Genomic DNA, 15,876 nt, shown 5'->3' with positions numbered 1-15,876 from the left:
TTTTCTCTGGATTCATTTTCTAATTTTCATATAAAATTTTATCTCGAGAGAGGAAGATATTATGTTATAATCAGAGCATGTAAGTGTCCTTGCTTGGCAGAATGGGTAATACTGAGCAACTGAAGTGTCTTTATTGGATAACTGGAGGCTCTTGAATATAGGATGTCTTTGCTTCCATTAGTTAACTGTGTCGTGAAACAGAAATATGTGCAAACATAACCTATGGGAAATGCATCTTAAGAATGTGACAACGTGAAAAAGAGATGTAGGCGCCCAACATATTTTGTTTTTGAAAGTCACCAATCTAGAGCTGATTTGTATCCTAAGATTTTTCTGTTCTGAAGGAATAATTAGAACAATAGCTCAGTTTCTCATCTATGGATTTCACAAAAAAAATCTCTATGCTTTCATAAACTTTATGGTCATGGTTGGGGGAAGTGTTGTAAATCAGTGTCAGAAATTAGCCCACTTGCAATAACGGCACATTTTTCTTGCTTTAAAATTTCTAACTATTAATTGGAGCACCACTTCATTTAGTAGAAATTAACTGATTTGAAGTACCCTTTTCTAAGGTGCATTATGAGTTGAACTTGTAGGCAATGAGCTTGTTCCAGGAGTTCTTTAAGTTTTCTGTGAATATTCACGGAGCGTAGTCAATGCTGTCGTCTAAGTGTATAAAGATTGTAAACTACTCTAACTGAATTGAGTGCCAGGTGAGCCTTTCATTTACTACTGTCGTATTCTACTTTAAAGAAGTGGTATCTATATAATAATAATGGCTAGAAGTTTTGAGTTAACAAGAGAGTAGTTTGTGAATTAGATTATTACAGGATTGATCTCTAGTAAATATCAACGTAGTCTCAGAATCTGTGAACTTGACATGAAGGTCCCACTGCATGCTTAAGTAATTTATTTTGGCTCAACTACTTCTTGGTACAAATTCTCAGGTGACACCTTTAGACATGGCCATCAGCATTGACCATGATGACAACAGAACCAAGGAGTTGAGTAGGGTCACAGTTCAGTGTGAACTCTGCAGGAGCTTTTAGGAAAAGCATCAGTTATTTTGTGCTACATTAATGTTGGTTTATAAACTGATAGAAAAATAACAAACAGCACTCAAAGCCAAAATTTTGTCCCTCTTTTACCATAGAAAGTATTGACATGTAAACTCTACAGACAGTTTTAAAGAAATATTATTTTCAATCCATTTAGGGATAATGTAGAGAAGTGCAATCATAAGCCTCTAAAATTGTTTAAAAGCATCTCATCCCCAGACACTTTGCTGTAATGAAAAATGTTCAAAGTGTTGCTCAAATATTTTCTCTATAAGGAACCAGTGTTTCTCTTTGCTACTATCAAAAAGCTGTCTCTCTAGTCTTTTCCTAGGCACCGGGAACATGTCCAGGCAAGAGCTGTGACGTCAGTAGTGTTAATGTTAACAAGAGTTCTTTTGTACATATTCCTGGGTTCTGACCAGTTTCACCTATCACTATCATCTTTTTTAGTTATCTTTTCTCTAGGCCATGTCTACATATCATTTGGACTGTTTGGCATATAATTAATTATATTGCCCATCTTTACAATGGAGCAAGAATTATTGACTGTCTCCAAATGGTTGACACAGGTTATCTTAATCACCAAATTAACCAAATGTAGCTAATTATTTTAGACTTTAATGGATACAATTGACTATTAACAATGCAATAGATTGCTTTATAATGGCCATTTGAAAATCAAGCAGAATTGATTCCAGATAGGTTTCAGAACAGTCAACTATTTTAAAAGATTTTGCCTTATACTAATCCACTCTGATATGCAGACACGGAGAAAACTAAAGGTTTTACAAAGTGGAGCTCCTTGATGGTTTTATTCATAACTAACAAGTTTTTTTCCATGTGAAATTTGCTTTTCTTTTTCAACAAATCCAGGTCTTGGATGTTCAGGAAACTATAGATCGTCAACAGGGTAAAGAGTATGAACATGACCTTAGTGAGACAGAAAAAGCTATAGTCAGAGAAATGTGCAATGTAAGTTTAACGTGCTTTATTGTGTATTCTGTGTTAAAGCCTCATCGTAGCTTAGTCACTGCTTTGTGAATACCTACTTTTAAAATGCTGGCCAAATGCCTTCATATTTTTGTATAAAAATAAAACCAACTCCCTTTGTTTTTATCTTGAGTATATTTTATTGCAGTTTTATTAACACAATAATCATGTTATAAAATATTCAGGTAAGTGATAATCAGGCAATTCTGTATTTCACAATGAATGATGAAAGTTCTAAATAATCACTTTATTGTCTAAAATGTTACTAGTTTTGATAAAGATAAATGGGTCTTTGCCTCAAACTTTTAAGATCAGTGTTTAAAAACCTGTGATAAACAAAGAAAACAAAGCCTTCTTCGGATTTCTTTCTAACTGTACTTGGCAAAAAAGTCACCATCTTAATAGGTAATATTTGCTTAGTTCTTCATGCATATCGTATGTGTGCCTCATGTCATGCAAAGTAGTTACCTTTCAGTGTTTGACACAAACTCAGATAATACTAAGAGGAGATAGATATAAACTTAAGAGATAGATAGATAGAAATCTGTCTATGAAGTCAGAGAAGGAAGACAGGAAACAATTCACATGCCATTTTCATGGTACATGTTCTATGTAATCATTAATGTGCTTTGGATTTTATTATTAATCTCTGACTAAATTTTAATTTTTTGAGTAATATGCATGGATGTATCATTTAATCAAGAATATAGTTAGTGAAGCTTAATAGCTAAATAGAACATTGTAAAGGAAGGCATTTGTTAAAAGCAAAAATTCATGGTAGATTATATTAAGCACAGATTTTAATTTGCTTTATATTTGTACTTTTATCCTCATATTCTTTGTCCATTAGGATATGAGAACTGTAGAAATACCTTTAAGCTTTAGGTTATTAGGTTTTTCTCACTTATTTACCTTTAAGTTTCTTGGAATCCAGTAAATGTTACATAATAGATCCCATGGGCATTTTCTATGTGCTGGGGCAAGGGTTTTAGTCTCCCACTTGCTTATGTTGTGGCTGTTTTTCTTTTGCAACCCTTTCCCAGTTATTTTTCTTTCCTGCATATCTGTTTTTGTCTGTTTTCAAAAGGTCGTTATTTCTAGATGTCATAATTTCCTAATGCATCACTGTTCACCTTCTGTAGCTTTTCAGCCTGTCCTTAAGGTTTGCAATTTGAATATTTCCCTCAGATAAATTTAAAAGTTGAGCCACACACCTAGGAATGCCTGTTGCTTCTCTTCTGTTGGCAATAGAATGAGAAATAAAGTTCAGACATTAGGAAGTATCAAACTAGAAGGGATCATAGTGGTCATCCCCCAGTGGCTCTCCGAAGAGTAGTATGTGGAGCTCCTTCATAATTCAGGTGTATGGGTTTCCCCCTAGACCCTGGGTGATTTGGATAGGAACCCCTGGCTAAGAACCCCATACTCACATGGTGTGTTTGAGGAAACTAGGATCCCAAAGTTGTTGCTTGCTCAGATTATTCTCTAATGAACAGTGAAGTCAGGAGTATGCTCAGATCTCCTCTGGGGATCGGCTCTTTCCACTTTCCTAAGTGTGGTGAATCTGGGGACTTCCCAATGCATCTTACAGAGGTGACCATCTCCATGGCGTACAAAATGCCAGATTATTTCTTTTCTTTATTTTTTTTTTAGATGAAAGATTTCTGGACATTAGAAAATTTATTTCAAAGTCACAATAGGGACCCACTAATGGATTAGATCTTGATTCATTTTGCGTTGATCTTTTTGTTTGCCTGTATTTCCAAAAATGCCTTAAAAGGCCACATGCAGTGGTATTGTTGTTTTTCTCTATATGTTCAGAAAGAGAAAAGCTTGCCTTCTTTGTTTACCTTTAAAAGTTCTCTAGGGCTTTTCTAACTGTCCACTCTTGTCTTTAATCCCCCAAATTTGAGAAAAATGCATGACAGCCTAGATCTGATTATTTGTACTCATATTTGAAAACTATTTGAAAGCCAGGAAAAAAATGTGTTGATTTAAAATATTTGTGTCACAATTATAAATTATACGAACATTAAAAACACATAGCAAATACTGGAGAATAAAGAAAACCACAGATTGTGAGACAGTTTCATAGATAAGTAATTTCTTAGAAACTAAGATTATCAAACCTATTGGAGGCACTATGTGCCTTTATAAAAATGTCACAGAAGTATAAAGCTTTCTCATAATGTGAGATCAATATGAAGACTCGGGTAGAGCTTAAGACAATAGTTTTGCCTCAGTTTCTAATATTCCTCTTGGAGAGGAGTTGTTGATATCTGTAGAAGGAAGACTGTTATTCACAGCACCATCGTGGTGATTAGTAAGCACACAGTCCTTTTATTCTCTTCCTAAACTGCCACAGAAATCAGTAAACTGCCCTCTAAGAAACAATAAATTTATCTTTTTGTAGTAATGGTTTTATCTTAGGTGTGTCTCTTTGGCTCTTGTAAATTTCCTGAGCACCGTTGAAGCACTTGACTGGTCATTTTAGCCACAATCGCAGACACCCATCTGTTCCGCTCTTTTAGTTATTAACAAGTCACTACTCTGTGTCCACCTTAGTATCATCAGCTTATTTCAGAGTTCTGCCTGCTTTGAGTTGTGGTTTCAGGGTTAAGTGATTTCAGGGTTAAGGCCCATTGCATCCTATATTTGAATACTTGAGGAGTTGCACTTTTGAGTTGTAACCATCTAATGCTTTGTGTCTATCATCCTTTGAGGTCTTTGAGTCATTCTCTGCTTCTAAACCAGGCATTCACAGCATTCTGGGTAGAAGTAATTGTATATGCCATTTAAGGACTAGAAAAGGGAAGTCCATAGCATCCCTTGGCTTCCTGATTAAGTGTTTGTACCTCTTCACAGTCAATTATTAAGAAATGAGACTTTCCTAACTCCCTTGTGTACAGCTTGAGCCATCTATCGCTATTTCATTACTTTCCAAATATTTCAGGACCACAACTATAACTCCCTTCAAATGTGACGGGACATTTCTACCACATAATAGTGTCTGCTAAAACAGAGACTAATAGTTCCATTGGCTTAGAAATGAAGGTAGACAGAACCCTATATTCTTGTGTATTACTATGAATAGTATTGGGTTTCCCTGGAGTTCATGCTCTATTTAAAAGAAAAATAAAACAAAAAGAAAGAAACGCAATCTATGAATAATTAAAGAACCAACTGGTTTTGTGTTCATATTAAAGCAATGTAAATTTTTGTGGAATTTATCAATCTGAACATAATCCTTATAGTGAAACACTCTAGAAGGGTTATGACTATTATTCTGTGTATGTGTTGTGTTTTCCAGTTAATGTTAGTATATTGGTATATCGTTGGTGAATTCAGTGGTTTTATTTTACACTTATATTAGTCTTAGTCTCACCTTTTGCTATTGTTCCTCTAAAATGGCCCAATTTTTAACATATTGTAATTGTATCTATCTCACTGTTGCTTGAATTTATTCTTATATTTTCCCCGCATTTGGATGCTTTCTGTTTTGGTAATCTTAGAGATCATACTGTTTGGTAGCTAAGACTTAGGACAATTGAGGCCCCCTCAATTGTGCCTGGGAAAACCAGGGAAATTTACTAATGGCCCTAATCTGCCAGCTTGGGTTTAAATGGCTCAAGAACAAAAGCTCCTTCTTGGTTCTTAGTGGATTAAACATTTTGGTATCCCTTGTTATGGAGGTATAATATAGGAACCGGGATGATTTTGCTCATGGCCTCTTAATTCTGGCTACATGTTAGAATCACATTGGGAGCTGTAAAAAAAATACAGATGAGCATGCCTCACCTCCACCAATGCAGTTAATCTCTGAGGGTGGGAGTTACTGTTTAAGATTAGTTCTCCAAGTGCATGCATAGTGTGCAGCCAGAGTTAAGGACCACTCATGTAACTAGACTAAGTTGGCATATGGTTCTTTAATTTTGACGCTGGTTGCTAACAAGGGTAGTAGTCCCATCTACTGACCAATTCTTGTGATTTAGAAGCTTGCATCACATTTCATTTTGTTTGTGTTTGAGCTTATTCATGTGGATATTTTGTCTGTTGTCTTTGCATTCCTCTTTGCACCTCTCATACATCCCCCATAAGAAAACCACAGATCTCTTTGTGGAAGAGGACAATAAAGGTACTTATTCTTTTTTCCTTTTATCTTTTTTAAGGTTGTATGGAGGAAACTTGGAGATGCTGCAGGTTCCTGTCCTGGAATTAGGCAACATTTGTCTGGAAACCAGTACAAAGGACCAATGTGAGAAGCACTCTCTTTCAAACATGAGATCACCACTGCCAGAGAGAGAGAAAAGAAAAGAGTGGATTTCCACAAACCTGGACTCATGGAATAACATGGAGTGATTGTACATTGCACATATTTTCCCTTTAAAACCTTTAGTATAACTAAAGCTGTATTTAATGTCTCTCACTTCAATGTCTAGGACAGTCAATCTCAAGGTAGCTTTGAAGATCACCATTTTGGTACTAATATTTTCATTAGAACTAAAACGTTTTTGACTCCTCAGATCTAAGGTTGTTATTGGGAAACCTGCATGATTGGGAGAGTCTAGTAGAGCCTCAGTGGTTTTGATAGAGTTGACTCATTGCATATAACGGTGGGAGTTTTCTACCATGTTGTGTTGAAGATAAGAAGAGGTGTCTTCCAGCTTCCCAAGTTTGAGAGTTGGGCACCTATTTCTTATATTTTAGTCAATAAAATACTAGTTCCTGTTACATAATTAATTTGGATGCAAGATAAGATTAGGTTTCTGGGATTTTGTTTTGTTTTGACTTTTGAGGTGCTAAAAATACCACATAAATTCTCCTTACCAGCTAGAAGGGTAGCAAGACTTTATAGAGTGCTTATCAGAGAGTACCATTTATTTCAGCTGATCAAAATAAATATATCTTTTCTTTTAATCTTGATGTATTGTTCATGAAGACACATCTTGGGGACATATCAACCTCCATATTCATTCAGCATATCCATTGATGTTAATATTAACAATTTCAATTAAAGAAGAAGCAAACATAATTTTTCTAAGTGTTTCCAGCTGTGAGATGTCAATTTCTACACTTTAGTTTCTAGACATGCTGTTATATTTAATAAACTTTATGTAAACTTTAAAATATTGCACTGCATTTATGAAAAAAGCTTTCTTTGCCTACAGCAGCTATCTAACGTTTTATGAAGCTGACGCATGTCCATTATTGAGGCTAAAAGCTCTTGTTCAGATTGCTTGAGGTTTGAAAAAGAGGTGTGCTAGCTTTGCTTAGTTTCTTTCTTATTTTTGGTATATATATATATAAAATATTAGACTGTGTGTATTGGAAATGCTATGATAGGTATTTTATGTTTATCCAAATGCAATGATAGTTTCCTGTATGAATGTGCAAGAGGCCTGTGACAGAATGCTAAGTTTTTACTGTAGTTTAAGATTATAAAAGTAGGAATGCAACAATTCCCAGTTTTCAGATTTCTTCTAAATTACTAAGATTTTATTCATAGCAGATATTCTCTGTTGCTGTTATTGTCGTTTTTAAACAGAATCATTATACAGTGTATTAATTGTCATTTAGAAGGAATGTGAAGAAATTTCATTATACTTTTTTTAAATGTTACTGTGGTGAAAAGCCAGCCCTCTGTTTTCAGAAAATATTTATGAATTAATTTAGTATAGAATTATCTCTCTAATTATTGTAATTGGGTTACCATTTAAGTCTATCTTTCTCTTAAAATGTTATATATTTTTAAAATATTATTACTCTGTAAAAGAAAATTGCTTGCTCTATTTACACCTTCCCTCATAGAAAAGCTTTTATCCTTAAATTGTTGTATTCCTACACCAGAAAGACGTTGAAAACAAGTTTTTGTGCCTGCATAGAGCCTGCAGAAGCTAATACAAGGAACACTGGTCTTTTGACAAAATACTTGTGTAAATTTTGATACTGTATTAAAACTATTTTTTTAAAGTTCTGCATAAAATTGAGTATCAAGTATATGTGTTCATCTTAGCAATGGTAATAAATTATTTAATCTCATAGTGTTTTTTCTTTTTCAAAATATTTTTCCTAAATTGAGTAGATTTCTAATGTTCACTAAATATCCTAGTGCTCCTGTATGATGATGGTAATGATACTAATACAGATGATTCATTATCTCAAATATAACACAAAGCCATGTTTTTAAATATTCTCATAATGAGGGATTTAATATTCAGAGATGCCTCAATTCACACCATTCTCTATTACAGTGTAGTTAAAGATTTAGAATGAGGGTGCCTGCCCAGTGGCATAGTGGTTAAGTTTGCATGCTTTTGTGGCCCAGGTTGAGATTCTGGGCGCAGACCTAGCACTGCTCCTCAAGCCATGCTGTGGCAGAATCCCACATAAAATAGAGGAAGATTGGCACAGATGTTGACTCAGCAACAATCTTCCTCAAACAAAAAGAGGAGGACTGGCAACAGATGTTAGCTCAGGGCTAGTCTTTGTCACATACACAAAAAATTTAGAATGATATTTAAGAATATTTTAAAATTAGTTTGCGTTATAAAATCTTTCACTTGTTCTTTTAATTCATATAGATTAAAATTAAACTTAATTTGATTATTTATTATTAAAACATGAGTCATCAGAGGGAAATATACTGGAAGGGAAATACTGAAGAAATGGAAAACTTGGTCTCATACACACATGCTCAGAGAGTACACATATTTCTTGGAAATCACTAATAAGACTGTGGAATAAGGCTTCCTATACTTAGCATTATTCTCAACTTTAAGTGACATAGTAGATGGACAGCCCAGAGGCTAAATATTGATATTGTCCAATATGTTGATCAATAAAAGTGAGTGGCACCGTTCTCTTATGTGACCAATTTATTAGTTTATGGCCTCATTTTCCCTGGAACAAAGGTTAATTTACATATCTTAGAACATTTTTACCCAGCATTTGAAGCTTATAGATTAACAATCAGAATCTAAGCTTTTTAATTGAATGCCTTTTAAGCTCCTAGCACATGCTCAAGGCATCATAGAAAACTCAGATCATCTTATGTGACATATAGTAAAATGTTGACAGTCTAATGGGATGATTGTTCTTTAGTTCAATGCACTGTTAATGTCTACCACTACCATGTGAGTAAACACAGCTTTGGTTCCTGACTAATGGTGCTGACTGCTTTCAAGAAATACCTGGAATAGTATTCTCTTGGATGCCAGCAGGGGCTTCCTTTATCCTAGAGACCTAGATAAGTTTGCCTCAAACATCCATGCTCACGATCTGAGGAGATGGTGAGTCTAATTACTCTGCTAATTTCCAGAGTTTTCACTCTGTGGTAAGCTTCGTGTTGTCTCATCCCTCCTCCACCTTAAGGGCAAACTGATTCTCCATTAAAAATCTTCTTAGCCATTCTTGGAAAGAATCTGCCTACTTCGAGCTGGCTTATCAAGGTAAAGTCCCAGCAAGTTCATGGCACCTCTGTGAGGAATTCATATATTAACTTCTAAAAGATAAAAATTTCTCATCTCTTTATGCAATTAAAGGAGAATATTAGGTTGTAACCATATGGAAATATAAAGTATGCTGTACTAAGTGCAGCACTGAATAAAGGCTGTTTGACTTAGACTTTGGGCTAGCAAGTTTAGCGTTTGACTCTAATTAGCTCTGTGAGTTTGAACAACTTAACCTCACTCAGCCTGTTTCCTCACATCAGACGGAGATAACAGCTATCTCACTAGTTGTTGTAAGGTTCTTCATTGCCACCCTAGTTCCAAAGTTCAATGGTCTCAACAGTCCACGAGAAATATGGCAAGTCCTCCAAGACATAGGATCCTAGGCCCGTTGGCTGTGGCAATTTATACTATTAAGCTGTGGAGGGGAACCGCATCAACACTGAAGAGTCGGTCTACTACTACCTAAAGAGAGTCTAGCTGCACAGTTACTTTCAAGCTCTGTTCTTTGTACGTCATCCAGCTACCACAGTCCTTGTCATGGGCAATCACAAGGTGATTGTGGGAATGCAGAAAAAAAGGGACACTGGTCTGATTCTCACATAGGAGCTACATGTTTTAAAAACAAAATTTCTACAACTATTCTGGTTTGTTGTGTCACTGTGAAACATTTGATAATAAAGACTTTCACTTCAAAATGGCCGAATGGGTACCTGCTGCAGCTTCCTCCTCTTGCCTCAAACTTTAAAAATGATTGAAAAGATGTTTTAATTCATAATCCTACCTGAACAATAGTGTACTCTACGGACAAGCAATTATGGTGAACTCTTAAAAGAAGGGAGACAGACAGTACCTGGTTGAAGAATGGGTCCGTAATTCAGTGTACATGATAGCAGGGTATTGTTGAAAAAGAAGGACTGGCTGCAAGGGTGCTCCAAACAAGGCAGAGTTTGATACACACATTGTGTGGGATTCTGAGGTAACTGACAATAGCCAGGCATTTTGATTAATGCATGTAACCTCTCCCTCCTTGGGTCAAGCAGAGAAAAAGATCATTCTCCTAGGCTAGAGCAAAAAGTAAGGGTATTTGAATTGGAGACACATGGCAAAGTCTTCAAGTTTCTAACACCCACAGGAAAAGGGACGCTCTATGCCACGATCATTAGCTACAGACAGTCTGCCTAAATTTGTCCTACCATCTCGTTTCCACTTAATTTGGAGAGACTGAAGTGTCTCCAAAACCCAGCATCCTGTCTTCTCCTTACAAGCAAGTTGTAGAATAAACACAGCAGGCTAATAAGGAGATTTCAATATTGAGATAAATATACAACCGAATATCACCCAACATTGGAGGGAAGCCACAGCTATGAATCAGAAGCACAAAACAAAAGATACACCAAGGAAAAGAATTAAGAGGAATTCACAAGAATAGCCAGTATTCTCAGAAACATGGTAAATATGGCATTCATTAAAAAGAATTAATTTTACATCTTGGGCATAAAATGTTAGTGTAAAAAAACTCAATACATTGGCTATGTGGCAGAAAGGACACTGCTGAGAGCAATGTAGTGAGCTTGAGGCCAAGAAACTGCCAGAATTTAGCAGAAGATTTTTTAAAATCAGAAAGTTAAGAGCAATGGAGGCTCCTCCCAAAGTCCCCACAGTGCTCTCTCTTATTCCCATCTTCCTTCATGCTTCCCTCCTTCCCTTTCCTAGTTGTTCTTTAATTGCTCTATTTGATATGAGTGTTAATGTCAAAGGCTACCTCAAAATCCTTTGGAAGTAAGGATAAACCATAAGTGAATATAGTTTCATTTCACTGAGATTTAATGATGTCCATTTAAAAACACAAGACCCTCTCATTTTGCAATGATGTTTCTCGTAGTTTTGATGCTCAAGTTAGAATTCTATTTGGTCTTATTACCAAGAAGCCTTTCACTTCTTGTCCCAAGACCTTTAGTTTTCTAGATCCTGTTCTGAGGTGATAGCATACAATATACAACATCATAATTGCCATGGGAACATTCACATGCTAATCAGGAATGCAGTTTTATAGAAGCACAAAAGGTCTGAATTTGACCTTTGATTCTAAGGACCATTGCTGGGTAGGGGCCAAGCTGCATGACCTTAATATAGCATTTGAGAAAGGCGTTATAAAAATCTGTTTTCCCTCTGCAAGAATCTGGGTTAGGTAGGAATGGGTTTCTGACAGGCCAGATAACAGTCTCTAGGGTATTCATTTTTTTACCATCACTATTCTCTAGGCTCAGTCTAGCCCTGCCATTCAATAGTGAACACATTGTTTGGCTACTCAGGATTCATTTTCCTCTTCCTCCTTCCTAACAGAGACCTCCTTTGCTTTAGACAGACATCCCTCTTCACTCTCAGGAGAAGGTGTTTCCAATTACAGAGCTGAATGTTGATTAGTCTAAAGTCTAGACTCAAAGCCTGCCTTGATAATCTCATCCTACTTGCTAATAATTGGTCAGGAAGCCAATTTTAAGCCAATGAGCACATGACATTCCTATGGTTCAATGGTGGCAACATCACCAACAAGACTCATTTAAGGTCTTGGGAAAGAAATTTTATTTCATGGTAGGGAAGAGGTTTCTTTCTCTCTCTTGTCAGTTGTGCTAAGGAAGAGTTGTCTGCTGCCTGCAGTCAAATTGGCTGTTATTAGAGAAGTCATCCTGAGGAGAAAGCATATACACAGGAAAGGGTAGAGCCAAGAGAATGGTGCAGAAAGAGGGCTGAAACATTGAATATACCTTGTCTGGAGTCCACTTTACTTCTGGAATCTCAAATAGGGAGATTAAATTTTTACTTATTGTTTCAGCTTAATTTGATTTGCGATTCTGTTACTGACTGCCCCAAATCCTATTCAATAAAATGGTACACTTTAAATGTTATGAATTAGGTGTATGGTCTCCTAATATAGCAAATTAGAGGATAAATATTCTATCTGATGATGGCTTAGTTTTATTGTGAAGAACAAGGAATGTATTTAAACTGATTCCTTTAACTACCATCACAAAAGAGGGGTTCTATTTATGTAATAGAATAAAAAGAAATTAGCAAGTGGGTATTCACGGCCTTCCTCTTTCCTTTTGCTTATTTTCCATTTTGCCACTCCTCTCCTGACTCCTCCATCCTCCAATCCATCCGGGGAAAGGTAAGAAACAGTGCTGAGGCAGAGTTTCAGCAGTGAAGGAAGACTGCTTGTGGCAGTGTGGTGAGCGAGGAGCAAATTTCTCAGACCCAGTCATACTGGAGGCTGAGGAAAGAAGGAGGAGGAGATGGAGGGTCCAGGATGGAGGGTCAAGAATTTGACTAATGTGCTTACTGAACAATGGTGTAGTAAAGATGAATAATTATTTCTGAAAAATTGCCTTGCACACAGAGGGATGTCAGAAGACTGGGAAAAGACCAACAACATCTGATAGTGATGGAGAAAAAAGGCAGATAGAAAGGGTAGTGAAAAATTAGTGTATGATGTATGCAGTTGCTGGCGGGCCCAGGATGATGTGGGTGACAGCGCCACTGGGAAGACAGTGAAGGAATCCTAGGAGTTTTAGAGTTTCCAGGAATAAAAGTGGACCAGAGATATTAACACGACTCTGGATTTGGAGTTTCCCAATTTTTCCAAATCATAAATGTGTCAACAATGTAGTGAAAATAGAGAATATTTTAACAGTTGCTGACGTTTTGCTATGTTTGATTCACTTTTAACAGAAAACATTTTTTAAAGTCCCTTTTAAATCTCATCCCTTTCTCATCTCCTTCTTCCCATCCTAGAGGCAAAATCTATTCCAAAGTTGGTATGTATCCTTTCCATTCACAGTTTTCTAGTTTTATAACATAAATATGGGCATACATACATACATACAGAAAATTGTTCATGTGTTTTATACATTTACATAAATGTCATCCTTCTGCAACCTTTTCATTCAACATTATTTTTGAGATAGGCACATGTTAATTCATGTGGTTCTAATTCATAAATTTTAATTGCATAATTTTTCATTGTAGAATATACTGCTATTTTTTATTTCTCAAATTAATGGACAGATTATTGTAGATTATTTTGCTATTACCAACAATGCTCAGTGACAACCCGTGTGCAATTCTCTTTGTGCACCAGTGCCAGAGTTTCTAGAGTATACACTTAGAAATGGAATGTTTGTTTGCATGGTGTGAATGTCTTCAAGTATAACATGTCGCCACAATGTCCTTCAGAGTGGTTTTGCCAGTAGAACATCAAAGAGATCTATTTCCCCATGTACTTAACATTTGGTACATCTAATCTTTTACAATTTTTGCTGATCTGATAGGTACAAAATAGTATCTCGTTGTGGTTTTGGTTTGCTTTATCCCTGTTGTTAATGAGATTAACCATCCTAATGTTTATTGGCCTGTAGGTTTTCCCCTTGAAGTCCATGTACTTTAACCATTTGTGTACTAGGTTGTTTTTATTATTTTTTTAGAGCTTTATGTATTCTATTTATTATGTCTTTGTGAGTTATATGCATTGCACATATCTTCTTCAATGTTTTTCATGGTATTATTTCTTGTACAGAAGCGTTTAGTATTTATGTAGTAAAATTTTGTCTTCCATTATGACTTTTCTTTCTTGTATTTAAGAAAAGTCATCTTACCCTGAAGTTATAAACATAATCTTCTATTTATTCTAAATGTTTTAAAATTGTGCCATTCATATGTATATTTTTATCCAGCTGTAGTTTATTTTTGTGTGTTTTGTGAGACAGAGAACCAATTTTATTCTTTTTTCGCATTGTTTCAGAACCATTTATTGAATAGCCCATCCTTCTGTAACTAATTTGTAATTCCACGTCTGTCATCTGTCAAGTTTGTGTGTGTGTGTGTGCATGTGCACACTTCTGGTTTTTAGATCTCTATTCTGGTTCATTGATTTGTCCATTTTCATGTCAAAATCTCCCTGTTGGTTCCCAAACTGGCCCCTATAGATGGAGGGCAAGAAGAGACCAAAAAAAGAGGCAAAACCACTCCAGAAGGGTAGGCGGCAGGTTTAATAAGCAGGGAACTTACATAGGAGGCTTGTCTTGGGCAGCCGTAAGACAAGTGGATCTCCGCACCCGCCCATCAGGATCTTAAAAGTTTATATAGAGGCCTCAACTAGGTTCTATCATGTATGCTGTCCAGATGGTCTCAACAACACATTGTTCTCTCAAGGCAGAGTCCTTGAAAATAGCTCCCAGTGTGGGAACAGTGGGCGGAACATACATTCCAAGGACAGGGGAAGGGGTGAAGAGCCTCTGACGGCCTGGGTCCAGCTTACAGGCCAACCAGTAGTCATGTCCTTCAATGACCTCCTCTCACAGTGCACCCATCGTGACCGGCTCTTACAATCTTACATGCCCCCCTCATCCACAATGTGCCCTGAGCCGTGCCCTAGCAGGGAGGTGGCTCGATCCGGCAGCTATCTGGGTGCACTGGAGGCAGATCCCACAGCAGCAATAGAGGCACATGCAAGAGAAAACACAGATAGTGGTAATGATTCCCGAAGTAACAGTTTTTTCAGCCAAGAACCCCATGACCTGAATCCCTCGTTTATTAAGTCCTCTAGGCTGGAGATCGGATCACTTAGGGCATTCACTTGTGTCCTCATGTGATTTAATAAAGATGACACAGACTCATGAGGTAGGAACACACAACGCTGTTTGGATAATGGCACAGGTGCCTCCTTGTGAGGCAGTAATAATGTCCAAGGTCATTCTATTTTGCAGGGCTACTTTTCTCATTAGAGACATTTCAGTGTTCACTAGGGACAGGCTTCGTTGGCTATTGTTTAAGGTTTGGCTATTATTTAAGGCTTGTGGAGTGAATTTAGTAAGAGTTTCTATATGTGCTATAATGTCCTCCAGGCCAATGGAGGAATAAAAGACAGTGGCCAAATGATCCTACCAGTGAAAAATAGCACATGCCCACCTGGCCTTGGGGAGGAGGAGGTGGCAGCTTTAGGAAATTGACCTGGTCGTGCATACCACACATGTTGGCCAGGGGAGACAGCACTGCAGGCGTGAGGAGATGGACTAGGGGAGCGATATGCCAGACCAGGACCCCCACCTTCTCCCCTCTTTCAGGTGCATGTTCCATCCCAAGTATAGTGCTTTCAACAGGTCTGGCTTGCAGCAGGACAACAGGATCCCAGCGGAGATTAAGGAGTCCTCCCTCACCCAGGGGTGAAAAGTAAGTTACCTATCTCCGTTAGGTGTCCTATCGCAAATTCCAGTAGATAACACTTCTCCCAGGGTGATGGGGCTTGGTGTTCTCAGCAGCATAGTGCACTGATACACAGTGAGAGTCAGGGCAATGGCTGTTTCCTATGACTTCCATCCCTT

General features: G+C 37.0%; 1 protein-coding gene across 8 annotated transcripts in view; it reads left to right on the top strand.

Moving 5' to 3' along the window:
* CCDC85A (coiled-coil domain containing 85A) overlaps positions 1–8,087 on the top strand; it is a 179,693-nt gene extending 171,606 nt beyond the window's left edge. For 5 of the 8 annotated variants that reach the window (XM_008512701.2, XM_008512699.2, XM_008512703.2 and 2 more), the window contains one exon: positions 6,218–8,087. In XM_008512701.2, the coding sequence (XP_008510923.2) occupies positions 6,218–6,307 (90 nt within the window). In that variant the 3' untranslated portion in view covers positions 6,308–8,087. Of the gene's footprint in view, positions 1–1,931; positions 2,031–6,217 lie in introns of all 8 variants that reach the window. The other 3 variants (XM_008512698.2, XM_008512700.2, XM_008512702.2) reach the window with 1 other exon arrangement.
* Positions 8,088–15,876: the final 7,789 nt, after the last annotated feature.

Source organism: Equus przewalskii, chromosome 14 (assembly GCF_037783145.1).
Source record: "Equus przewalskii isolate Varuska chromosome 14, EquPr2, whole genome shotgun sequence".
Taxonomy (NCBI): domain Eukaryota; kingdom Metazoa; phylum Chordata; class Mammalia; order Perissodactyla; family Equidae; genus Equus; species Equus przewalskii.
The sequence above is the reverse complement of the archived record's forward strand: the minus strand, read 5'-3'. Positions and strand labels throughout refer to the sequence as shown.